The 27,054-nt window shown below is 37.9% G+C and overlaps 1 protein-coding gene across 3 annotated transcripts in view; it reads left to right on the plus strand.

Moving 5' to 3' along the window:
- The first annotated feature begins 5,573 nt into the window (after nt 1–5,573).
- The window catches only part of Hao1 (hydroxyacid oxidase 1), a 54,342-nt gene continuing 32,861 nt past the window's right edge, over nt 5,574–27,054 (plus strand). The window contains exons 1-2 of one of the 3 annotated variants that reach the window (XM_063248717.1): nt 5,574–5,778; nt 11,506–11,657. In XM_063248717.1, coding sequence (XP_063104787.1) covers nt 5,642–5,778; nt 11,506–11,657 — 289 coding nt within the window. In that variant the 5' untranslated portion in view covers nt 5,574–5,641. The remainder of the gene's footprint in view (nt 5,779–11,505; nt 11,658–27,054) is intronic. The other 2 variants (XM_003476587.3, XM_063248718.1) reach the window with 2 other exon arrangements.

Consider the following 27,054-nt stretch of genomic DNA (forward strand, 5'->3'; position numbering starts at 1 on the left):
GGAGGCCCAAGTCAGCCCCTCCTACCCTCTATCTCAAATTGCACACCACTTGCAGGTGACAGCTGACTGATTCATGTTATTGCTGCAGGGCATAAGGGAAGCCCCCCAGAAGTCTGTAAGCACTTGTATGGCATTTTAATACCAGTGCAGAGTCAGGACCTCAGAGGACAATGCTTTTCAATGAGAAAAAGATAGAAGTCGCTCTCTGCAAGCAAGCCTAGGAGAATAATGCGGGTTTCACAGTACAATCCTCAAAGGACAAGAGAGCCTAGAGTGGAAATTTTTAGTTCCTAAGATGTCATTGACTCAGACTTCTATATTCTTGAAAATTGGTGGAGAAGTAAAAGTTTTACATGACAGATAAGTCCTAATACATGATCACTAAACCAACATTGGGAAAAAATACATGAAGGAATTCTAGACAGACATGGGAAGAGCAGAAACACCAAAGGGCTAAAAGAAAAGTGCATTATCTCACTAGGAGAGCAGCAAAACAAAAGAGAAAGACATAAAGGAATTAGCACTAGAAAATCAATACAATGTCGGGTTTGGGGGAACACCTCTTAGTAATAACTCTTAATGCTGATGGCCTTTATTCCTCAATCAAAAGACATATAATGACAGATTTCACAAAAGTTAACAAATAAAATGCAACTGTGCATTGCCTGCAGGAGACACACTTCATGCCAAAATAAGATCCTGAAAAACAATAGCAGTCACCAATAGGCTCAAAAAATTAAATAGCTAGGAATTAACTTAACCAAGGAAATGACAGAACTCTGTAATAGAAACTATAGTACTCTGTAAAAAGAGATTGGAAGGATAACAGAAAATGGAAAGGCATTCTTTGTTTTCCTAGAAAGGTAGAACTGATATTTTCAAAATGGCCCTATTTCCAAAAATGATATGTAGACTTAATTCAATGCCAGTTAAAATACTAGCAGCATTCTTCACAGAACTAGGAAAAATGTCTTAAAATTTACATGAAACCAGCAGAGATCTAGAATAGAAAAGCCATCCTAGGAATGAGAGAAAAGTGGGAAGTATCACAGTGCTGGATTTCAAGCTGCCATGGTTTATGTCTGTGGCCCCCAGGACTCATGCCTTTACATTGTGCCTTTGTGATTGGTTCATTGTCTAGTGCTTGGTTTGATGGTGTCAGTGCTACACCCACGTAGGGGTGGAGCCAGGATGTGATGTAATGGCAGGAAGAAGGTGTGTCTCGCTCTCTTGCTGGTTTCTGCCTTGCTGTTTGCAGCCGCCATGAACTGTGGCCCTGCCATGCCCCACTTCCTTGGAGCCAACTGAGTATGGACTGAAACCTCCAAAAACTGTAAGAAATAAACGATTCCTTTTCCAATTTGGTGCATCAGGTGTTTTGTCTTGGCAATCAGTAAAAAGTAACTAAGACAGAAGCTGTAATTACAAAGCTACAATAATGAAAACAATATTTTACTGACACACAAACAGATTGTGGATCAATGGAACAGAATTAAGAATTCAGAAACAATCTCAAGTACATTCAGCCATGTGATCCTCAACAAAGAGGCCAAAAATATATGTTGGAGTAAAGTTAGCTTTTTTAAAAATGGTGCTGAAAAAAATCTGGTTATTCATACAAAACAATGAATATAGATCCGTATTTCTACTAACATCAAAATCTATCAAAGACCTAAAGGTACAAACAGAAACACTTTACTGAGAGGTAAAATAAGTATAATTCTTGAAGACATAGGCACAAACAAAATCTTTCAGAGCCCCTGCCACTCAAGAAGTAAACTGGCAATCAATAAATAGGATCACATCAAAATGAAAGCTTCTGCACTGCAAAAGAAATGAATAATAAGTGAAGAGATAATGTACAGAGTAGGAAACTATTTTGCCAGCTATTCCACAGAGGGTTATCTAGAAAATATATATATAAAAGGAAAAAGCCTAATTTAAAATGGGAAATTAAAAAGAACAGACACCTCTTAAAAGAAGTATGAATGACCAATGGGCACATGAATAGAATGTTTAACATCATTATCTACTAGACAAAGGCAAATTGAAACAACTCTGAGACTTCATCTTATTCTCAAAGGTCATCACACACACACACACACACACACACACACCAGCAGATTTTGGCAAGGTTATAGGGAAAAGGGAAACGTTCTGCTTTGTTGGTGGAAATGTAAACTAGTATAAATCTTTATGAAAATCAGTATGGTGATACCTCAAAAAAGCTAAGCACAAAAATTCTATTTGACGCAGCTATTCTTTTTCTAGGTATCTTCCTGAAAGAGCTAAAGACATCATAATACAGTGGTGACACTTGTACACCAATGTTTATGGCAGCACGATTTGTAAAAGTTAAACTATAAGAGAAGTCTATATGCCCATCAATAGAGTAATAAATGAAGATAATGTGGTATGCATACATGAAGGAGCATATGCAGTCACAGAAAGTATAAACTTTAGTCACTCGTAGAGAAATGGATGCAAATTGAGTCCATAATGCTCAGTGAAGTAGAGCTGACACAGAACAGAAAGTGCCATATGTTTTTTTTGTTTTGTTTTGGGTTTTTTGGTAAGAAAATGAAAGTGTAAGTAATTTAAAGTATAAACTGAAAGAAAGATAAAGGAAAGAGAGACATAGTCTTTGTCCAGATGAGAATGTTTTTGGGGTTAGGAGGGGATAACAAGAAGGAAAGGAAAGAAAATAGAAAACAAACAAACAAAAAGAATCAAGTCGTGATATGGACTAGTACCTCATGGTGAATATGTTCATTTTGTTTTGCAAACTTCATCTGGTAAAATTATTACATAATGATTAAAAAAGATTTTATTAAGTCCATTGCAAAAGCAAAACCAAACCAAAGCAAACCCCCAGTGATCTGAAGGTGGAGACCTGCCTGACCCAGCAGGTGCTTGTGCGCTCACATTTGCACCCTGATTTTCCGATGTGGGCAGGGAGGGTGGTGCAACAAGGGTTCCAGCAGCTCATACTGCGGGAGCCCAGAGAGTGTGACACATTGTGTCCTCTCCTGAAAACAGGGAGGTCATTTGGACAATGACAGCATCCCAAATTAACAAAGGCTGTCTTACTTTTGGCTTGCTATCTTCAGTCCTGTGCATGACATTAATTCCACAAGGCGAGGATTGCTTCTCAGAGTTCCCTCACTAAGGTGGTAATCAAAACCAGCTCTGAGTTGCGGTAGTACCGGGGGAGTGCAGATGTATTTGTTTTTTAAACTCAAGTTTTTCCATTTTAAAATCCTCCTCTTTTCTCCATCATACAGGATGATGGATCTTAAAGAATACTGTGCATGAGTCACCTGGGTAGCTCCTGATGGCACAAATGGCTGCAGCCGCCTGTTGAGAGCGGAACCTGCAGCTACACCTCCTGACAGATGTCCAGGAGCCCCCATGCTTCTGTCTATGATCCCGCTTCAGCAAACCCTGGCCAGTACTTCTCTTTTTTGATTCACCAGGGCCTGACCTGCTTAAGGTTTATGGTATCATCTACACTGCCTCTTCGTTTCGATTCTATTAGTTGTACAGTGCACTTAGCAGCAATTAAGGTCCCTTAGATCAAACTTCATAATGATGTTTGCTGTAAAACTGAGCTATTTAGAATTCCCTGAGCATATCAACAGATTTTTCATGCTTGAAATCGAGGCGTGTTTTTGATGTACAGGATTGAGTGCTCCAAAAGCAATTTTAATCAGTCATTTTTTTTCTGTCATTGCACTGATGCAAGAAGTAAACATTTGTGTACATTAGAATAATTCAGTATGAATCCTAAATAAAAAGATAACCAATAATTGCATCAAATCCATCCTTTTACTTATTGTTTATTGTTAGTTCTGGGAAAGGCCTATGGAGTTTATATTTTTTGGTGTTAGCTTCGCTCCCATTTGAAGTCTTCAGTTTCTTATGGCTTGTTCAGCAGCTAGAAATGGATTTGACTGACAGTTATCTCCTGCTCTTTTTGATCAACCTCAGCCCGGGATTAGAGCTGACCAGGCTCTGTGATTACTCCGTGGCCACAGGTTGACCTTAAGTCAGAGATTACCTAGTGAGCCCTAGGAACTCTTCACCTTGGATGAATTTCCTTCTCCATAATAAACTTAGAAGAATCTTAGAGGAAGATAGTGTGATGCTATGCCCTATACCCTACCCTGTTCCCTCTATGGAGCTTTTTAAATGTAAACAGTTGTCCAAAATGTCTGGATATAAAAATGCATATTACTGCAGGAAGACATTTCCATAGAGGATGTACAGTATACATGGAGTTGACTGGAAATACAGTGATGAAATATTCAGAAAGATCACCATACTTACAGAACAGCAGTGACCCTCTGGAAACTTACAAATTCCTTCATTCATCTTCTTGTAGATTAAGGGTTGTGCTTAGCCTTTTAGAAAAAGTTATTGGTAAAGTATATCGAGAAGGGGAGGCTCAGGGACCTTTATGAAATACCTACTGTCTGCGGGGTATTACACTGGTGATGTGTCCCTCACTCTCACAGTCACCCTCAGGGTGAGTATTAATATTTGTCCTTGGCTCAGCTTGGGTTTCACCAAGAGGAGACTGAGACAAGTTTATGTGGAAGGGAGAAGTGGGCCACTCAGGGATGGGGAAATGGGACTGGAAGGAAAGCAGTCAGCACAGCGTGGGTGACCCACTGGCTCATTCTGTGGGTCAGCTGAAGCCTGCAAAGTGGAACATGAGGAATCCAGCAACAGAAGAGAGATTTGAGATTACAACATGCAACATCTTCCCTACGTGGTGGTTGACAGCTGTGCCACAGGGTGTTGATTCCATAATACTTAGCGTGTCCGGTGAAGGGAAATGCATGTTCCAAGTTTAAGAGCAAGCTCTCACCCAGGTGCAGGTAGCTGGAGAGCAACTCAAAGTGGAGGCTCCCAGGATGAAACCCAGGCCTGACAGATGACACAGCCATGGAGTTCTCAATCATGTCTGAATAATTCAAGATTTCCCTAGGATTTCCAGGATTGAGTGGATTTTTTAGATCGAGAGAATGCACTGCATTTTACAATGGCACTCTTTCACATCTTCTGCAGAGCAAGGGAAGGCCCCCTAAAAGCCAACAACAAGCTTGGCCTTCACATCTGTGTGAAAGCCAAGTGCTTATCACTAGCTGAATTTCATATTGTGTAGCAGCCCTTTGTTTATGAATAGTTCACTGACTCTGGAAGCACTTTTTCACTTGATAATCTAAGCATGGAAGAAAAATGAGAGATTAGCTCATTCTGGGTAACAAGCAAAGAGCAAAGGGCATCTGTGTGTGGAAGAATTAGCTTTCAGTGTAGAACTGAACCGACAGTAATTTCTTGTAAGAGATGCTTATGTCTTTAAGTTTTGCCTGGATCCTCTACTTTCTCAAGATGATAGACTTGATCACATCCAGCTTTTTCCCTAACCCCCATTTTTTGTTACTTAGGTGCTCTTTAGAGAACCATCAAATGAAATAAAGTTAATGTTTGCTCACGTGATGCAAGCGACAGAGAACTAAATATGACCTTTGGTAAAAAGCCTATTAATATTTGACGAATAATGGAATTATCAGGGCTTAGAAGACAGCCCATGAAATAAACCCCACAACACTTAAGGTGGCCCCCATCTGTGAAAATGTTCCCCCGGCTACTTTGTGTGGATGACTATGAGCAGCATGCTAAATCTGTCCTACCAAAGTCCATCTACGACTATTACAGGTCTGGGGCGAATGATCAGGAAACCTTGGCTGATAATACTGCAGCATTTTCCAGGTAAGAAAATATATTATTAAGAATCACATTTAATATTACAAAAGCCACTGCATCAAAGTAAGATTCAGGTTAGTGCTGATGATGTGGAATTTTTTTTTCTCAAGATTTTTGTTTAACCAAGGGAGGAAAATTCCTAAAGGACATGAGAAGTGTTAGGTTCTTCCATTGTTTAAAAATATTCCACGTCTTGGGCAATCTTGAAACACTGACCATAAAAGGAACCCTAAATTTCATCATCATATTTAACTTACACATAAAAACAGTTACAAGTTCTAATGCCTCTTGTTCTTTTTCTCTGCCAGCGGGTGGGCCTGCTGAGGGTGTAGGAAACTGTTAGTGGAAGATAGCTGTCTTATCCTTTGAACCACATACTACCATTGCCTCAAACGCTCCCACCCTGTTGGCTTCCTGAGCTGTCCATCACGTTAACTGCTGTTGCCCGCACTTTCCCGGTAGATTTCAGTTTGTCTGTGGAGCGTTAATCTTTCCACATAGCTGTTTCATCTTCCTCCAGAGTGCTTCCTTTCTCATCTCAGATTATTTTTCCCCTGACTTTCACATTTCAAGCACAAGATGGTGGTGTCATGGGTTTATATTTTCTGTTTGTAATAAAAACAAGACATAAATTTTAGAGGATGTTTTTCTCCCAGCAGATAGAAAGATGGTAGGGAGGAGAGGAGAGTTCTGTACCCTAGGCCCTTCTGGTTTTATTCATTTTCCATTACATCCTTTGATAAAAGCAGTGAGCATAGTAGCTACTCACTGATTCTGATATGTTAAAGAACAAAAAAGGCACAAAATATCCAAGGAGACAGAATTTGTTTTTCTTTTGGTTTTTTCTTTAATCTTGAGTAAAATTACTTGCAGTCACTTTTCTGTGTATAAATTAGGAGAAATGAAATCGCCCCAACAAATGTGGTCCTTGGTTCACTCCTCAGTCAGTGTAGGAGCTGGGGAGGAGGGTGAGGAGAGGTGGCTCCTCTGTGCAGCCCTGTCGTCACCCTTGTTACCCCGGTCTCGGGTGCTCCCTGAAGCCTAGATGAATACAACAAAGGCCAGCAGTCATGGGAGGGAAAGTTGATTAAGACATCAGCGGCCTGAAATGGTGCAGGTTCTGTTCCCATTATTGTTTAATATGTTGGATCCTGTCCAAGTTTTCTTCTCTGGGGAGATTCCCTTCCTCACACCAAGGATGTCCTTCCTTTGTGCCCTGTGTAGTGTGAAGTGTGTTTGAGTGATCCCTTGAAAACTGTACTTTTATTCAAATCAGCCTCATAACCAAAGAAATTGCAGGCTCTTGACAGGTATGGGACTGGTGGCACAGCGGTGCTCCTGGTGAGCACCTATTCCATTTTTACTTGCCTGTAGCTCCTCCATCGGGTTCTAGATAATTATAAACTAACTTGTCATTATAGCAGTCTCCAGAGCCAAGACTCTGGGCTTCCAACAAGCTTAGGACCAAGCAGTAAGCCAGAAGAGAAGGTAGCCACCCTCAGGAGATTGCCTCACAGTAGACCTTTGGTGTCCATAGTGCTGGTGGGTTGGATGGATGCACCCAGAAGAAGTCTCAGAGAAGAAGCAAAGGGGTGCAGAAGAGGATGGCCTTTGCAGCCTAGAACTTTTAGAAACTTAGTGAGACACAGAAGTATGGGGACATCCAAATTGTGACCCAGGAAAGCATCTGTGACTAATGTGAGTTAGCATTCTGGTTGAATACTGCAGTGCCACCCTACATATGGACAGAGTAATTTAGAGGCATAGCACAGATAACGGCAATTAGTTTGCAATGCCATCTTTTCCATGAAACTTTATCATTCTCCTTAGTTTTATAGAAAAACAGGTTATTTATCAACTATGGAGGACTGCTGATACTCTTTATTATCAAGTAACTGAGTTTAATTGCATTACATAGGACCGGTTATTTATCTATAAACACAGTTCCTCTTTTGCTGTGTGACTTGCTGGGGAGTTTGTGTCCTTGCCTTGAATCATCTAGCTGGTCCCAGGGAGCTAAGAATAGATTTTGCCAGGGTTGTGGCTTTTGGTGGATAGCATGAGGGAGCTTATCCTGAAATATTTTTATTCTAATTCACCTAATGACTGCAAAACAACCAAACCTCAGATAACTCATTGTGACATTAAGTCAGGGTATTTCAAAGACACTTATGAAATTTATACACCTCCCCTCCTACAAGTACAACAAAAGGTCATTCTCAGTGCCAGCTTTTATCTCTCTGTACTCTGATCTGATGACCACATTTTTGAGTTCTGGAGATGTGGGTCACTCATGTAACCCAGCATTTGCTTGGAGACATTTCTGAGTAAGGCTGGGGATTCTAATACTGTTATGAAAAAAAATACAAAAAGACAAACAAAACTGCCCAGAAGAATGAAATTTAGTACTGCAGATATGGCAAGAACAGGGAAAATGGTAGCTTGTCACACGTTTCATGGCCTGATCTGGTTGGAATTAATCTGAAAAAAAATAGTATATTGATTCTTTTTAACTCAGGAAGACTTCTCAACCATGATCTGCACCAAGTTTGTGGCTTTTCCAGAAATTATAAGTCCACAATTTGCATACTTTGAAGCCTTCATAACTTCAGAATGGAACCTTTTCTCTTTCCTGTTGCAACGCTTACTCACCATGATAGTTGTGTTTTTCTTTTCAATAACTGTTGGGTAGAAGTGACATCATCCCCACTTCAGTGTTTGGGAAGTGACAGAAACTTACTGCATTTCCAGTACTCTTCTCATAAATATAAGTGTTTCAACATCTATCAGATAATATTACAAAGTATTTCTTGCAGCATCTTTTAAAGGTTTAGATAGCGAAGTAAGGTGAAGAAATTGGAATGTAGTGTGATGTGATAGTACTACTGGACTTACAAAACTTGAACTCACTGTGGTCAGTTGGTGTGATCTGTAACCATATAGCTTTAAAGTGGTGACTTCTAAGTATCTTTAGAGAACAGCCACTTCTTGGGAGTTTGCATATTTTTTGATTTTTTCATAAGTTAAATTTAAGGCCCTAATTGGATGTAAAGTGTGGTTCTAAAGTCTTATTAAAGGATTGTTATCTTTACCCTGTTTCCTTTACTCAGACATCTTATTTTCGATCCCTTGTACAAAGATTTAGTTATCAATGGATTCATTTGCTTTGTCCATCTTTAGAGTCCTTTTCTAAAGTGCAGGCTTTACTGGGGCACAGTGTAAGTTTACAACAAAGATTTATTTAGTGTATGACTGTGAAAACATTCATTTGATTTCAAGGTACCTTAGGTTGGGATTTGGAAGCTTTTGAAACTGTCTAGCAGAGTTATTGTAATTACTATTTGGAAAAATGTTAAAACATGGAGGAATTTTTAGAGGACATACATTTCCCCACTCCACTGGCTTTGCCTAATTTTGCCCAGGAATTGCACTGAAATAGTCTCTGTAAATATACCCAGGCCAGAAAATAGTGTTCCTCGAGAAGCAGGATCCCACCGTTATTAAGGTCACTGCGCCACCAAGTGGAAAAGCAGAAAGCCGACTGGAGCTAGGAGGTTGGATCCTTGCTTTATAAGTGGACACATGTCCTTTAGAAAGACCGCTTTTGCCAAACACACACACACACACACACACACACACACACACACACACACACCCCACAGCTGATGCCTTGAAGCTTTGAACGTTCTCTCCTTAAAAGCTTTCACTGTTCCTCCAGCTCTAAGTAGACATTAATGCTTTCCAAGGCTGCCATGCCTATGGCTGCTATTAAAACCTTTCCCTCTCATTCTGAGAACACACTTCAAGATGATTGGTCATAAAAAAAGCCTTCCCTTGAAAGATTCTGCCTCTCTCCCTGCAAAACGGAGATCAAAGGCTCTTGCTGTGAGGGTTAGTGGAGAAGAAAAGACTCCCTGCAGCAAAGCATGTAGTGTGATATAAAATAATGACAATCATGATGTTCAAAGGAACGGCATGGACACACACAGTAAGGCTTCTTTATTGTGCTTTCCAGGGACTGGCTGTTTTTACTTTATTATGTGAGGAAGGGTTAGATACAGACTCTTAGCTATTTTACAAAGCAACAATTAAGACAGTATTTCTTCTGTTATAGGAAGTATGTTTCCATTAAGATCTTTTTCTTGGTTACCCCATTACTAAATCACAGTTCACTGTATTTACTTTAAAATCTAAATCTCTCTGGAAGTAAAGTTAAATCACTGAAGTGGAGGTTGAGAGCTGATCAGGTATGCATGTGTCTATTCGAAGCATTTATTATATGATACTCATTAAAAAGAAGGTTATTTTCTTCAGTTTCAATCAGTTACTAATGAGGAAAATAATGAACCCAAGTAAGTGGAAGATATAAATTTTACTGAGAGAAAAGAGGACCAATTTTATAGTAAATTGTACTGGTAAATGTTTGTTTTTCGGGTTATTAGTAATTTTCATTCTAACACAGAAGAATCATAGAAAATATCATTGAAAATAATTTTATTTCCAAACTAATTTTGGAAAAATCTTTAAGCTGATGCTTTCCCCCTTAAATAACATTTCTGATGGAAATATTCAGCCAACCCAAGATTTTGAAAAAGCAAATTATAATATTGAAAGCAATTGCTTGAAGCTACTAGCACAGAAAAAGAAACGAGGTAGATGTAGCCTGTCTTCTGAAACTTTGTGCTCATCTTCAAGATGGCCTTGGGGAAGTGAAAGGAAAATAAGGATCACACAGAACTCTGCATGTGAAAGCTTGCAGTGGCTTTACCGAGTTCAACTCCCAAGTGGAAATAGTTGAAAGGCGTCTTTGCTTGCGAACCATAACCTATAGTGCCCTGTAAGGCAGAATGCTGCTTACAAACCAGCAGGTACAGAAGTTTCATACTTGCGGCCACGTGGCTGGATCTCAAATGCACTGTCCGAAATGGATGAGGCCAGACACTAAAGCCTACTTACTGTGTGATTCCATTTATATCACGCTGCAATGCAAAACTGTAAGGTCAAAATGCAGAGCAGTGATTGTCGGAGGGTAGAGGTAGGGAGTTTCATTATAAAAGGAAATAAGGAAAAGCATTTGGGGGAAGGGTGAATAAACTGTCCTCGATCTTGATTGCCTTGGCATTTATGCCACTGTGCAAATTTGTCACAGTGCATAAAACTGTACATTTACATGGGTAAACTATTTTGTATGCTAGTTATAATTCAGTACAAATAGCACCTGGAATATTTACTTTTTTATTTTTTATTTTTATTTATTTTTTAATTTTATTTAAGGAGAAAAGAAAAAAAAAAGCAGAGAAAGGGTACAAGTTATACAGATTTACAGAAAAAAAATGAACAGTAGGAAATCCCTAGTTAATGGATTACATATTGTCATCTTAGAAATAATTGTTCAAGTCACAAAATTAAAGCTTGTAAAGTGGACATTCCAACAATGATACTGCAAACAGTTCTGACTATCTTTTTTTAGTTTTTAACTGACACACACACAAAAGTTGCACGCGTGAATGAGATACCATGCAATGTTCACTATAGTTTTATATTGTGTGATGGTCATTGTCATCCAGTTGTTAGTATTCCATCTTAATGAGCATTAAAATTGCCTCTGTGTTCTTTAAAGTGATGTGTCTGGTAGAAAAAAATCTAATAATATGCTTTCTCTTTAATTAAAATGTAGTTCCAGAGCTTTAGCTCTGCTTTTGAAATTGTAAGTGTTCTTTGTTTCACTTCCAGGTGGAAGCTGTACCCCCGTGTACTCCGGAATGTGGCCAAGGTCGATCTGTCCACTTGTGTTTTAGGACAGAGGGTCAGCATGCCCATCTGTGCCGGGGCAACCGCCATGCAGTGCATGGCTCACGTAGATGGGGAGCTGGCAACCGTGCGAGGTAGGAAGGAGGCCCCTGCCCAGGGACAGAGAAGGACTAACAGTTAGCAGCTCCCTCTCTGCATGCATCAAGAAGGTGTCTTCCTGATGCTTTTACACTCAGAAAAGCGGAACTCATTGGTTCTTCCATCACAATGCCTGCTGTTGCACAGCCCGCTCTTCCATGGTCTACCTGTATCACTCTGGACAAGATACTCGGTCTGTGCCTTGGTTCCTCGATGTCAGATGGGCACAAAAGCAACACCAGCCTCATTAGTTTATTGTGAGGATTGTGCCAGCCCATTTGTGTACTAGGACTGGCACAGAGTAGTGGCTCAATTAATGTTAGTTTTATTACTGATATTAATATCAATGGGTCTTGAAAAATGGAGGTTTGAGAAATGATATATCTAAGGTCATACATAGGTACCTGGTTAGCAACAGAGGTGATAATACTCTGTTTCAAATCCCTCTTGCTCCACTAACCAAAGTGGTTTACAGAAGGAAAAAAGAAAACTGTAGACCCAGTGGTCCATAGTTTTGTAATCATGTTTTGTTTTTATTTTAATGTAAGGGTTAATTCTTGAAAGAACATATGCAACTGCTTTAGGACAGAGCTAAGGGAATATCAAATATGATGTAAAGACGTCACTAACGATAGCTAATTTATTAACTTTTTAGTTCCCAGTGACAATGAACATTTGAAACCCTATGCACTGATCTCCACAAGTTCTGCTTTGGGAACTCTTTACAAACAGGCTAGTGATGGATTCTGCTTGATGTTTGATCGTAAGCAGAGCAGGCAACTAGGGCCAAGAGAGTATAACCTAAATGTATTTTAAAATATTTTAGATTTAAAAACAAGTTTTTTGTGGGTTCACCTTTCTTCTTGAAATGCCTGTCACAAAATTCTGCCAGGAAGTTCAGTGAGGTTATGCATGACACACTAAGGCCAAAGTCTACAGTATCTTTAAATCTGGACATCAGGTGCAGAACAGAGGAGACAAATGGGAGGTATAAAACAGGTATATGTCTACTTAGAATTAGGGTATGATTTTATATTCTATTTTGTTTGATAGTATCAAGTTTGAGGGTATAGGCAATCACTTTGAAGGCAATAAGATATACTATGATGCCCAATATGGATTGACTATTAACCTTTTTTTGAAGTCCTGTAAGGTCCTCAGTGTAGGTTTTATTGGTTTTGTTCTGTACTGTTTTGATCAATTCTGTTATACCTGATGATATAGACAATTAAATTTAAAAATAACAAGAGGCACAATGGTAACCACTTTTGATCACCTAGTATTCTATTTTTGCATCATGTGCTATGCCCACCCTTCTGTTCTAACTGACTCTGTTTTGCTTAGTCACATTTGGTTTTATTCTCTTCAAAAAAGTAATAAGAACCATGAGAGTAATAAACCCTAAAAGTCTAATTGTTACTGTAAAAAATAGAGGAAAGTAAGGTGGACTAAGGGATATAACCGCAGGTATGTTTGAGTGTGTAGGATGGAAAACCATATAACTGAGCTTTTGTTGGATCATTGAATGGAGCTGTCTCCAATTTCACTGTATGAATGTCAACTTTATATGCTTTAATTTAGTGATATGGACAACTGTTTCTGGGAAGATAATATGTAACCTATTAGCTGGTGATTTCGTACTGCATATGTTTTTTTCTTGAAATACTGGATTATCTGTACCCTTTTACCACATTGTTTTTTTATGTCCTTTGTTTTTCTTCTCTCTTTAAGAAAAAAAAAAGAATTAGGGTATGATGCCAGAGGCCACACCAATGAAACCAAAACAACCAAATGAACATAATATTTGGTGCTCTAAAGTTTCTCTCAAGTCCAAAGCAAATAACACATTTTTAAAATTTATTTGTACTTCAATTTAAAGAGAACAAAACCCAACAAGATGAAACAGAATAAAGCCAATCAAAGCAAAACAATGGAAGTGATACAGGGTTTCAAAGCAAGATAATAGGAACTCAAACAGTGGTTATCATAATGCCTCTTGTTACCTTCAAAATAGCTGTCCACACCATCAGATATAATAAAATCAAACAAAAAAAAAAACCAATGAAAATCATATAGGATTTATTTTTATTTTTTTAAAATCTTTTAGGATTTCACAGCAAGATAGTAGGAAATTAATAATGGCTACCACCTTCCAATTTTAGACATTTCCTCCCCTTTGATTTCTACAATATCTATTGTACCTTTCAGATCCTTCAGGTTTTTTTTTAACCTAGGGAGACAACACAATGAGTCCAAACCACTTCACCTTTGAGCATGATCTGAAGTTGCATCCACTTACCTACAAGAGGCTCAAGATTATCCTTCTTCGTAGCCGAGTAGCTTGCCATTGTATACAAATATTACATTTTTCTTATTCATTCTGTGATTGATAAGTAAGTTACCCCTGGGTTTTTCTGGATCTTTGTTGCATGGAGCATTGTCTTTTCACCTCTGACCTTCAGTCCATGAATTTCCTTTTGAATCAAATGTGTTTCTTGTGTACAGCATATGGACAGGTCCTGTCATCCAATCCACTCTGCTTATATTACTTTTTACTGGTGAACTGAGGTCATCTACATTAACGGTTATGACCGACATGTGCTGGTTCATCTCTACCATGCCATCCTCCTGTCATTGGCAGTTTGTTCTTGTGCTGAATTTCTGGGATCTTGATTATTATATATCTGGTGTAGATTTATTTTGGTTATGGTTAGCTGGTGTTCAATATGCCTCACTTATCTCTTTATCAGGGTTTTTGCCATGCTTGGGGAGTTTCCTGTTATTACTTCTGTAAAGTCTTTTTATGTCACTTATGTTGACACCCCCCTGCTTTTTCACTGACATCTATCAATCTTAAATTATTTTTCTTTGCATCATGCAGCCATTGAATTATTTCCCGGTATCTTGCTATTTTTAAGAGATCTTTCCTTTTGCTATCACCAGCTGTCATCCTGTCTTTGGGGTCTGAAAGTCTATCTATAGTTTCAAGTGGTTTTGCCAACTTTCAATAAAGTTTTTAATTTCCTGGATATCTCTTTCAATCTGTTTCATGGATTGTAATTCTTTTCTATATTGTTCATTCAAGGTTTCCCTCATTTTCTTATGCTTCTCTTTTTTAAATTTATGTCTTTGTATATGTTTAGCAATTTTTTATTATGTTTGTCATTTTTCTTTTAGCCAAGACATTATTTCAGACCTGATTATTTTATAACCTCATGAATTTGTTTCTTTATCTCACTTGCCATCTTTTCAGAAATTTCAGATATGAGACTTCCACTTTCTTCCATGTCTGTGTCTCCTAGATTTGTTCTATGTGGACTGGAGATCTGAACTTGTCTTTTGCTTCCTTGACTTGACGTTTTTCTGAGTTCCTCTGGATGAGCCAGTTGTGGGTGCCATGCACTTCCGTGTTGTCTGCCCATTTGTGGTGTAGGGGAATGGGCCAGACACCTGGGTTTCTCCTAACCCAGGTTCCTGGGGAGGCAGTGGCGTTTTGGGTGGGTGTATTCAGACACATGCAACTGCACTGAGACTCCCTTGATGGTGACAGGCATGAAGGGACTTGGCTGTCTGCTTCTTCCATCCTGCACTGGTTATTGTCCCTGATGTTTATAGTGGCTGGGAGGCTTGCGGCACGTGGCTGTTGCTTCTCCCAGCCCAGTGGTGGCCGGAAGGCTTGTGGCAGTGTGGCTCAAAGGACAAATTTTTAAATGAGATTAAAAGCAGTTAATGCCCATTTTATTTAAAAGACCCTTTAAGTTTGATAAAGAAATAATATATCATTCCCAGGGGGGAAAAAGATATAAATGAACAAATGGTATCAACAGGAAATTAAAAAATGGAGACATAAAATTTCTAAACAGAAATTTCTAATAATAACTAAGAAGCAAATAATAATAATCACTAGGAAGCAAAGGAATATAGAATCATAAGTTTATACTTTATTTTCTAAATATTAAATTGTTAGTTTTAGTTAATAAAGTATGTTGAGTTTGGGAGAAAATCCTTTTTTAAACACTGATGGAAAGAGTGTAAACTGGAATGACTTATAAAAATAACTTAGCACTATACATTGAAGTCTGAAAAATGTGAATTCCATGTGACCCTGTAAATTATCTTCTAGGAATTTCAAGGAAAAAAATTATTATTTTGAAGCAAGACACTTTTACCTGGATCTTCAATTCTATTATTTTTATTAGGCAGAAAATTTGAAAATGATAGCTTCATAATTGGAGGAAGGATTTGCAAAAAAATAATTCTGCAAATGGAAGTAAAATTTATAAATGGTGTCATAAAAAGAGTGTGATGCTATAGAGCATGGTTACTGTTTGAAAAGAAGAAAAAAACCAAAATTTGATTTAAAAGGAGAGAAAAATGAAAAACCATGAAGAGAACGGAAATTAAGGAAAGGAATTAGAGAAGGTAACAGATGGAGCTTGCTTGGAAGATACCCTGGAGCCAGAAAGTTAATTTTACTTGTATGTATTCCTCTATATGGTATTTGACAGGTATCACTGTTCCTTTCTACGGCCACATAGCTAGAGTTCTGGAGAAAGAGTTTCATAGCTAATTAGTGATGAGTTTTATTCTAGAATTTGCTTCTAATGGTTATAAGTCCCTTGCTCTTTAGTCTTGGTGAGGAAACACTGGGAATAAGAAGAAAGCTTACTTGGAAATTGTGACTTTATAACCCAAGAAGGACTATTCAATACATTGTTTCCTCTCAGTACTGCTCAAGAGGGGATAGTACTCAGGAGAGTATTTAGTAGGTGTGTCTATTAAGGTTTATTTATTAAGTCCTCACGTAGCAATTACCAAGTTACACGAACTATCCTAAGTACATCTTGAGCATTAAAGCAAGGAATCTTCGTAGCAGCCCAGAGAAGTAGGTCATATTATTGTGCTCATTTTACATGTAAGAAACTGAAGCTTGCCTACATAATTCTACATGTAAGAAACTGAAGCTTGCCTACATAATTCCTAAGTGACAAAATATAGGATTCAGATATAGGCAGTCTACCTCCAGAATGGGGACTTCTAATCAATCATTGATGCTGTCCTGAAGCTTTAGAAAACCCTTATAAGTGTCCACAACTTGCACTCAGATCTTTCTGTCACTGTTGGCTTTAAAAGGAATTAAAATCAAGATAATAGCTAATGGAAGCCCATGAATTTAAGTAGAAGTGTAGGACACTCATATTTAGTAGTGATCAATTTACTTTCTGAAAATAAGAAGATCTTCATGGAATTATGAAACTATCAATGGGTTTGTACGCTATCATTCCCAAAAAGAATCTGAAAATCTTTCCAATCTTCCCAATCTTTCCAAGCCTGACTCTTGGAAATATTGTGAAATATGTGGACATTATTAAGGAGAGTTTTTCTTTTCTTGGTCATCCTATAAAATTTTCTGGCCCCCCAGTTTTCTAGTTTTAAGAGATATCATTCCTAACAAAGAAGAGAAGGGGAGGCTGGTTCAGGTAAACTAAGGCTAGTGAAATCACTCTGGAGAAAGTGTTTGCATTGGCAAGGTCAATGGGATTAAGTGAGGGCTATTTGAGTCCATAATGAGTGATCTGAGCTGAGTAATTAGGCTATAGCTCCAGAACTTTCTAGATGTTTCTACAGGATGCTTGCTTTATATTCCTTGTGAGCTTCCAGACTTCTTCCCAAAGTTCAGCTTTAAGGGCCTTTTTACTTTTCTTTTCATCACTGTGGGGGCAGGAGGAACCCCCAGAATAAACTGGACTAAAAGATGGAGCCATAGTCTTTTACCACTTTGTGGTTATAGAGCAACCAATGGAGTTACACTCTTATGTTTAAAATGGCGATGAATAGAAAGTTACCAGACGAAGTACAGCCAGGTGGCCAGTTAATATAAATTTTAGATACACAAGAAGTCATCCAAAGTGTGTCTTATGTGTTTTCTAAACCTGGCAATCCTACAGAAATACAAGTTTTCACATTCAGGGATTTTTGTGGAGATTCATAAAGTAGTTAGAAAAGCTTTCTGACACAGGGCACAGTACTTATTTATTTTCCTCTCAGAGTCCAAAGTCTCCCAATCTTTCTCTTCCCACGCATAAAACTCACCTTCAGAAAAGTACACTCCATTTACACCTTAGTGGGAATGAATATTATTCTTTTTCTTTGATAAAAATGATTTGTCTTGCGCTTTGTGCAGGGACCTCAAAAAATGCTTCAGAGGCTTTTAAGGTTAACGTCCGAAGAGGGATGGAGTTCAGAGGACAGGGACACAAGTTCAGGGCACAGATGCTGTCAGTCTCAGACCGGTCCATCCTGCCCACCCTGAGATTGCTTGTTGTAGCTCAAGGAGGGGGTGAGGGGCAGCCACATCTTGGCTCTGGCTGCTCCCCCAAGGGAGAGAGGATGTAGGGTTGCCAAATCTTTAAATATTTTAAGAGAAGCCAGAAATCTTGACTTTTATGTACAAGCTCCTGGTTTTTATAGGTTGGCAAATAAATCAAAATTCTCTAAAATGCTATTTGGGGCAACTACCTATGGGCCAAAGCAAATACTTTTGTGGCTACAACTGTCCCCTGGGCTGTTGAGCTGGGGCATCTGATTTATGTGGAAATTGACCACTAACTCCTTTCACTTCTCCAGGCAGGTCATTTTCACTCTCTAGGATTACACTTCCTCACTGATAAAGTGAGCTGCTTAAGCTTGGCCAGTGGTTTGCAAATGTCCCGAGGGGAGGGCTAGGGGTTGTTCCCAGGGATCAGAGAATTTAGATGTGTCCCTGAGGCTGCAGCTCAGTGCTGGGATTTAAAAAAATTTTTAAAGCAATGGTTCTGCTGCTAAGATAAAAGCAAAGACAAAAATTCATCATGAGAAAACTCCCAAAATAAAGCCAGTAACTTCTCAACGAGAATGGATGATCAGTCTCTTTCCGCCCTACCCTTTGCTTTCAGTAATAAATAATTTTGTCCCCTTTTAAATTATATCAAATATAAAAAATGACAACTTGCAGTGCATGTCTGCCTTTCCTTATTTTTTGGAAATTCTGTTTTCCTTCACTATATTTTAAGACAGCCCCTGGGAAGTTTTAGTGGGAATTAAGACTTTGATTTTAATTTCTCATACTATATTCTTGGGTGAAAGCAATGGAAGCAGATACATATATATCTTTGCATGTTGTTGAAGTTATAGATATTGAATAAAAGTATTATAAATTCTGAAAGTGATAATTCAAAATCATGTGAAAAATAATGATAGCCAAATTTTAGCAAGTAATTAACGTGCTAGGTAGGCTTTTGAATTTATTGCCTCATTTATTCCTTATTACTGTCTTAACATGTGTGCACTGCACACACTAAGAATCACTTTTCCATGCCTTCAGATTTGGAAACTTGCTTACTGTTGTTGAAGATTTAGGCAGCTGTCTATTATATGCGGGTGACGTACTGATATTTTAAAACACTAGCTACAGTGGAAACACTAAGACAAGCCTTATGCTATAATCCTGAAATATGAATTGAAAACATAGAATGTATTGATAGTTTTATCTTTTTTGAATTTAAGAAGAGAGAATATTAGCAGAAAGTGGAACACATTAGGAAATGTGAGCTTCTTGCAAAGTTTAAAAGCACATGTGAAGGGTCTTTAGTTATCAATGGATGAAAATTAAAATTCTTAATATTCTTTTGAGCCACAGAGGATAACTATTGAACCTTGAATAAGGTTTATTATGAATTATATACTAAATAAAAGATTTATTGCAGTAGAACATTTAATTAACATTTAATAATTGGCAGTTGTTGCAGTTTAATCAGTCTTATAAATACCTGTCAATAATGGCATAGCCATTTGAGGCTAGTAGATTATTTTTACTGCTTTTTTTGTTTTGGTTGCTGGGAATTGAACTCAGGACCTTGTGCTTGCCAGGCAGGTGCTGTGACACAAAGCTACAACCCTGGCCCTAGTAGCTTATTTTTAGCTATTAATTTTTAAAGTTTTGTCCTTTATGCTTTTTTAGGGAAGAGCTGTATTTTAACATATGGAAGGACACAGCAATAATAAACACAAAACCTAGCAGCATTTAAAGTAGGGGTGCTATTAGGTTCAATTCCAGTTTTTCAAGCTTAGTAGAACATCTTTTATTTCTCAAAACACCAATGAATAAGATGCTTTTTACATCACAGTTCTTCCAAACACCACCATGGAAGTCTCTGGTTTTGTGCACAGTGGCCATAATGAAATTTACTTCGTGTTCCATGGAGTTACATTGTCCTTCCCCCCTCTCTTAAAATGAGGAATCAAAAAAGGAAAAAATAATATTCACTTACCCATGTACTTCTCACTTGTTATATGGACAAGTGCCACATGAGGGAGTGCTGGGACCTTAAATAAAGAAAAATTAAAACCCACTTAATGCGTTCCAGGAATGCTCAGCATATTAGCAAATTCTTATTAAACTGTCAAAAAAAAAAAAAAGTTTTAAAAGAAATTCCAGTCCCTGGATGCAATTAGGGGCTACCACACAGGATTTGATGGGCCATAAAACCATTAAATCTAAACACTTTCTTTTTGAGCCTAAAAGGCTGGAACATTCCAGAGTGAAGTTTTGGGACCCAGCAATGAGTTGACCACCTATTGAGGTGCAGGTGGAAGAGACTTCAGAGCAGCACAAAGAACCATACAGACCCCCAAAACTGAATTAAGGTGGAGCTGAGAGCTTTAGCTGTCGAATTTTCTGGATTTTCTGAGATTAAGTGATCAACCTTAACATTGAGCAAAAAACCATTCAACAGGAAAAATTGTCATTTCCTTTGCTGCAAACTCAAAGGATGTATTTGTGAAATTTCATTGATTTATATATTTATGCGTTGTCCTAGCTGACCGAGTAGATATAAATTTCAGCATACCTACTCAGAAAATATGTCTGTTAGTCTCAATTTTACCTAATCCAGGGCAAATACTGGACTCACTTTGAAGGAAACCTTTACTCTTTATGAAGTGGAGTTGCCTTTTTGTACCAGCTGTGATGTGTGGACTTTTCATCTCTGTCATCACCCCTGGCGACAGACCTGCAGGGTGATTCTCACTGGCATTTGAGATTAAGGGAGGTGGAACCCCTGGAGCAAGCTCTAATGCCATTCAGTGGCAAAGGTGGGGTTTGATCAAGGCTCCTTCACCCTTAAGCCTAACCTGCTTGTCTTTTCTGGTAGTTTGTCTGTTTTTACTAAGAAGAAACAAAACTGTAGAGAAATGGAGGAGGAAAGAGTCCTTAACACTTTGCCCAAATTACAGTAACAAAACATTTAGAAGAGAATATCTCTTTGTGTCACTATAGCTAATAACAAAGAAATAAAAACCTGAAAAAATCCAAAATAGAGAATTCTTCTGAAATGAATTCACGTATTTTTCACCCTTATTTTAACCTATTTCATGTTTGGAACCTGCTTTTCCAATAATCAAAAGTGGTGGGCGGGGCACACATTGTACAGACACATATACTTGCACACGTTCCATATATATATAAACACATGTGTGAATACTTGTATGCATACACACATATATTAAAAGCTTATGGGCATGTTTATTATACTATGTTATATACAAGCATTGCTTGTCTTACCAGTGGGGTTATGTCCTGAGAAACATTTTGTAATTGAAAATGCCATTAAGTTGAAAATTCAATGAGCACTGTGGATTGTCCACACAGAATACTGTAGGTTACTGACTATTTAACCTCATGGTGCATGGCAGCTTAGGAGCAGGAGCCACAGATAGACAGTATCAAATCCCATATTGCTAGTCTGGGAAAAATTCACAGTTTGAAGGGTGGCTCTTACTCATTGTATATGCCTTTTGTACCATTCAAAAGTAAAAACCTCATGTTAAACTATTATACTTTGAGGATTGCTTGTATCCATGAAATATGTAGCTCAGCTTTAAAACTGTTCACACAAATTAAATTTTCACTTTCAAAAAGATGGAATCAAGGTTGAAATCACTTGCAATTAGACTAAAATCATTAACCAAAAAGTTAATAAATAAGAATCATATTTATAAATATCACATTGTGTCTCTAGTGTAAAAAGAAATAAGAACTGTAGGAGTAATAAAACCCAAAATGTGTAATTGCTATTGTACCAAAGGCAGGAAAAGAAAGTGCTGTAAAGGATATAGCTGCATGTATGCCTAAGAGTATAGGATTGATTATCATATTACTTTTTGTTGGATCGTTAAGCAGAACTGTTTGTAGTCTCACTGTTTGAATGGCCATTTTGTATGCTTTAATTTTATAACTTGAACAACTATTTCTAAGAGGACTATATATAATTAATCAACTAGTGATTTTTTACTGTGCATTTTTGAAATTATGTATTATTTCTACCCTTTTTCTATTTTGCTTTTTTTTCTTTAAATAAAATTTTTTTAAAAGTTCTATTAAAAATCAGAATCTAGCTAGGTAAAGACCAACATCAGGGGGCTGGGGATTTGGCTCAGCAGCCTGCCTTGCAAGTATGTGGTGGTGGGTTTGATCCCCAAAAAGAGACCAACATCAAATGGTATGGAATCAAGAATTTTGTAAACTACTGGTTAATTCATTTAAGAACATGAGATTGCTTCTTCTCTATCTTCTTAGTGTGCCTGAGGAAATTAAGATGTGACACTAAGAACTCAATGTGTGTCTCGACACCAAGGTTTTTAAACCACGGGAAACTGATGGAAGTTGTCAGGTACAAACTTGATCCTCTCAAGACCATCATTAAGAGGCATCTCACTGCGGTGTGGTTTCTTGGGATCTGCCCGTTATGCCGGTACCTGACAACTCAATCAGACGATGGAGTAATAACCTGAGAATCATAGCTGTAGAGCTAACGTTTTAGACCATTTCAAACTGTTGCCCCAGGGATCAAGTGGAAACAAGACAGGGAGGTCTAAGATGTCACTGGGAGAAATCATTCCTTGCAAAGATTTCCATGCAGTAAAAAAGAGGTCTAGATGTATGGTGACAGTGTGACCACTCAAGACTGTACTGCTGCAGATTCAGACAATGCACCAGCATGCAAGTGCTGGGAAGAGTAAGTCTGGTGTCCTGACCTGTGTTAAAAGTGTTTAAGTTGGGGCTGGGGATTTAGCTCCAGCGGCATAAGCGCCTGCCTTGCAAGTGTGTGGTCCTAAGTTCAATCCCTGGTATCGATAAAAAAAACGAAAAAAAAAACAAAAAAAAAGTGTTTAAATTGTTTAAATTCCCTAACTGGTAAATTAAAAATTTTTTGACCACTACTAAGGATTTCAAACATAATTGTAGTGGAAGTTTTGTTCTGAGACCACAGACTTCAGCACTGTATTTTTCTAAGTAGTCTCCAATGTAACTTTGCACATGCAAGGAATGATGTTAATTGTGTCTTTAGCAAACCTGTATAAGGACAGTTCCTGTGTGACGCAAGGTTGATACGTGCAATGGAAGTTATGGTGCGCATTTATGCAAACACTTCAGTATTTCAGGCCTTGAGTTTAGAACCACACAACTGCTTGGTACTTTGTCACTGCATATTTTCCCCATTACAAAATGACTTCCTGTACAGATGACAAAATTCGTTTTCTCAACAGAATTATTTTCAGTGCAGCTGTTTTGGTGACTAAATTTTGCAGAAACTTTTTAATCAAATGCACCTTACAAAAATAAAAACCTTTGGCTTTTTGAACAAATTACCCCTTTCTTTTCCCTTTCCCTTTAAAAACATAATTTTGGAAACTCAATTCTCCTTTCCCATAAAACAGAGCAAATTTCAAAGGAATAATTTGAACTCAAACTAGCACATTGCTTAATTGTTCTGCTCCAGTCTGGATACGTAACCTGTCCCACATGGATTAATGTTACAAGTAACAGGAATTTATTCCCATTGATAAATAATTCCCCTCCCTGTTGTTGTTGGTAGTAGTGGTGGTACTGTATATGGATATCATTCTAAAATAAATTAGGATCCTTCCATGCCAAGACTCACATAATGAGCTTTAGATTTACCTGATGACTCACTCTCTTTTTGTAAGCCTGTTGGACGTGACATTAAACATTTGGAAGTGGTTTTGTAATTGGTAAATTGTGCCTTCTGAGCTTTGAGTAACCTTTCTCTTTTTTCTCCTCTTCCACCATTTTATTTTATATTTGTTATTTATTTTCCTTATCTAAAATTTAGGCAACTAAGCAAATCATGAAGAGGCAAACTTGTACAATACACTGAATGATGATTAAGTGTGCTTAATGATCGTCACTCCAGTGTAGTTTCATTCTTTGACTTTAAAACTAGTAAGACATCAATCCATGAGCAAATGTGGCCTTGGAATCTGTGCCCTTCTCTGGAAGGTTTGGATCAGAGAAGGAAGACAGAGTTATTTGGAAGAGACAGCTGGAAATCATCAAGCTGCATGGCAGCCTTTGCTTACCTTCAAGGTGTCTACTGCTGGTCAGCTTCTCCCTCTCAATTTCTGTAAGTTCCTATCTTTAGAGGACTCTCACACATATCCTGCTGGCTTAGATAGTCTTTGCAAAAGGAAGTATCTATCTCATTGCTTCCAACTTATGATCTAAGTGTCAGCACCCTAGGTGCTACGCATGAGCTTTAAGAAATGCAGAATATCAGATCTTATTATAGACCAAAGGCTTCAGAAGCTGAATTTTGTCAACATATCCATCAGATTCCTATGTGCGTTAAAGCTTGAGAAGAATTGGACAGAGCTTAGTACAAAATTTCCTGATCGTTCCTAGTCAAAGGCATAGTTTCAAACCTCAAGCTTGGAACATGGGTCTCATTACTTTCTGGAGCCCCTCTAAGATTTTTTGAAAACCTGGTGGTTTCAGGATGACTGCCTAAAATGAGGAAGAAGTAAGAAGTAGATTCTAGGTTAATGTCAGACAGAGATGTGTTCAGAATAATTTTTATTGTAGATTTGGCACCAACAGGTTTAGTGTTGAGGCCCCTAATATAAAGGATTGCCTATTGTTGCTCCTTCAGACCCAGGTTACCTGGGTCAGGAAGACAAGTTTTCTTTAGGCTTAATACATAAAGAAACCTTGTCAAACTCTAGAAGAACAACCACATTTCTCAGTTATGGGGAGGATACTTCCAGTTCACATTGATTTACGAAACTATTGACCTATTCTCATCAATTTAAATAAATGAACATCATTGCGCAGGATTTGTATCAACCTCTGAGCTGGCTGCATTTCTAACTAATTTGAGCTGATGTAAACTTTAGTAGTCAATCCCGGATTCCACAGTACAGGAAATTTAGCTAACCTTTTACTGAATGGTGGTCCAGGGAGGTAAATCCACTCTTGCCTTATGCCAGGTTTTTGCAGAGATTTGCAATATTTTCCTACCCTAGCCATGTGATTTAACATTAAGAAGTTTTATAGCAGGTAGGTGTCTGAGGCTAACTCATTCTGTACAACTGAAAGCTTTAGTGTTTTCCGTTAGTCCACAGTCCAATTTAGGGGTCAGGAGTGGATAGCAGTGATGATAAGTAATGTTCTGATTCTCACTTATTTCCCTTATTATGTTTACAGTTATATTCCAAATGGAAGCGTAGTAAAGCATAAACTACACCTACAAAAGACCTTTGAATTCATTTTCCAAGTATTATCGATTGATGGCTGAACTATGCAAGTATTGAAGCTCTTTAGACTTACTCTACAGTTGCTTTCGTAGAATTCTAGTGGTGATAGGAAACAGCGGTCACAGTGGCGTGGGAAAGGCATATGTCTTATCTTGCTTCCTGCATTATTTGCTGTTATCTTGTCCTGGGCTCTCCACTCTCCACAGAATTATGTGGCCTAGGAATATAGACATTGTCTCTTTAGATATTTACTCCACATATAAGCTCTTTTAGCCAGTTCTTTGTCTTGGAGAAGAGGATTCTTTTCTCCTTTAAGAGCATTCTTTGTAAAGGTATCCATGACACAAGGGAAAAGAGGAAGAGGTTCATTAAACATCATGGACATTGCAGAGAACTTTCCATCTCACCTTCCAAAATGGCTATACTGACTTATTTATATTTCTATAAAAAGTATATGAGCCATTTTTGCTCATTATCCTAGCCAACCATTGTTATTATTTATGTTTTTGATGAGTGCTTCTAATGATTGGGAGGGATGATAATTGTGATTTTAATTTGCATTCCTCTGAGATGAGAGGTGCTGAGAATTTGTTAACATATCATTGTGCCACTTACACCTTTTCTTTTGGGAAGTGTCTTCAGATCCTTTGCCCATTTTCTTGCATTGCTTCCTTGAGTGGAGCTCTTTGAGTTCTTTATATATTTTGAATGCTAGCCCCTTATCAAATATATAGTGTGCAGATTCATTTTTATTATGCAAATTCTCTCTTTGTTTTGTTAATTGTTTCCTTTGCTGGGTTAGAGATTTTACTTTGACCCAGTGGCTGAATGAGCTAAAAACAGAATTACTATGTGACCCAGCAATCTTTCTTCTCAGTATGTGTTCAAAGAAACTGAAAAATATACTTCAAAGAGAATCTGTACATTCATTTCAGTACTATTCATAATAGCCCATATATGAAAGCAGCCGAGGACTCCATCAATGGATGAATCAACAGAACGTGGTGTATCTATACACGAGAACACTATACAGTCTTAAACAGAAGAAAGTCCTGTCATTTTCTATGACATAGGTGGCACTGGAGAACATTGTACTAAGTGATTAAACCAGGCACAGAAAAACAAATATTTGTGATTTCATTATATGTGAAATCTCAAAACCAATGTCATAGAGCAGGAATGTGTTGGGAGAGGACAGAAGCGAGGAAGATGTTGCTCAAAGGCTACAAACTCTTAGACTAGAGGAATAAATGTTAGTGGTCTACTGCACTGCATGGTGAGCACAGTTAGCAATAATATATTGTTTATTTCAAAATTGCTTTAAAAAAGCACATTTTTAATTTTTTCATAAATAATTTGGATGTATTAATTAGCAAGATCAAATTTCTATAATGTTACATGGATCAAAACATCATATTGTGCCTCCTAAGTATATAAAATTATTGTTTGTCAATTAAAATTTTTAAAAGTAAATACATTAAAACACATAAAAATCATTTCAAAGGAAAGCTGACTTTGGAAAAAAAATAAGTTAAGAAACTCAGGTGTTTGGGGAGAAATTATAAAAACCTAAAATTTACTTTAAACTTCTCTTTACAAATCGTGTTAGTCATTTTCCCACATAGCTCTGCACAGGTGTATGGCTTCACGGCTTATACAGCAAGGCTTCGCGAAGCCCAGCGTAGTGCTGTGAAGCAGGCAGTTGGCTGTGCCAATAGCCATTTTGCAGATGGAATGGGCCTCATGAATGGCAATATGGGGACTGTGCTTCAGACCCTCTGTCAGTCTGTCACACCCCAC

This window comes from Cavia porcellus, unplaced genomic scaffold, assembly GCF_034190915.1.
Source record: "Cavia porcellus strain 051 isolate PalLab524CR breed Dunkin Hartley unplaced genomic scaffold, mCavPor4.1 scaffold_5, whole genome shotgun sequence".
NCBI classification, from domain to species: domain Eukaryota; kingdom Metazoa; phylum Chordata; class Mammalia; order Rodentia; family Caviidae; genus Cavia; species Cavia porcellus.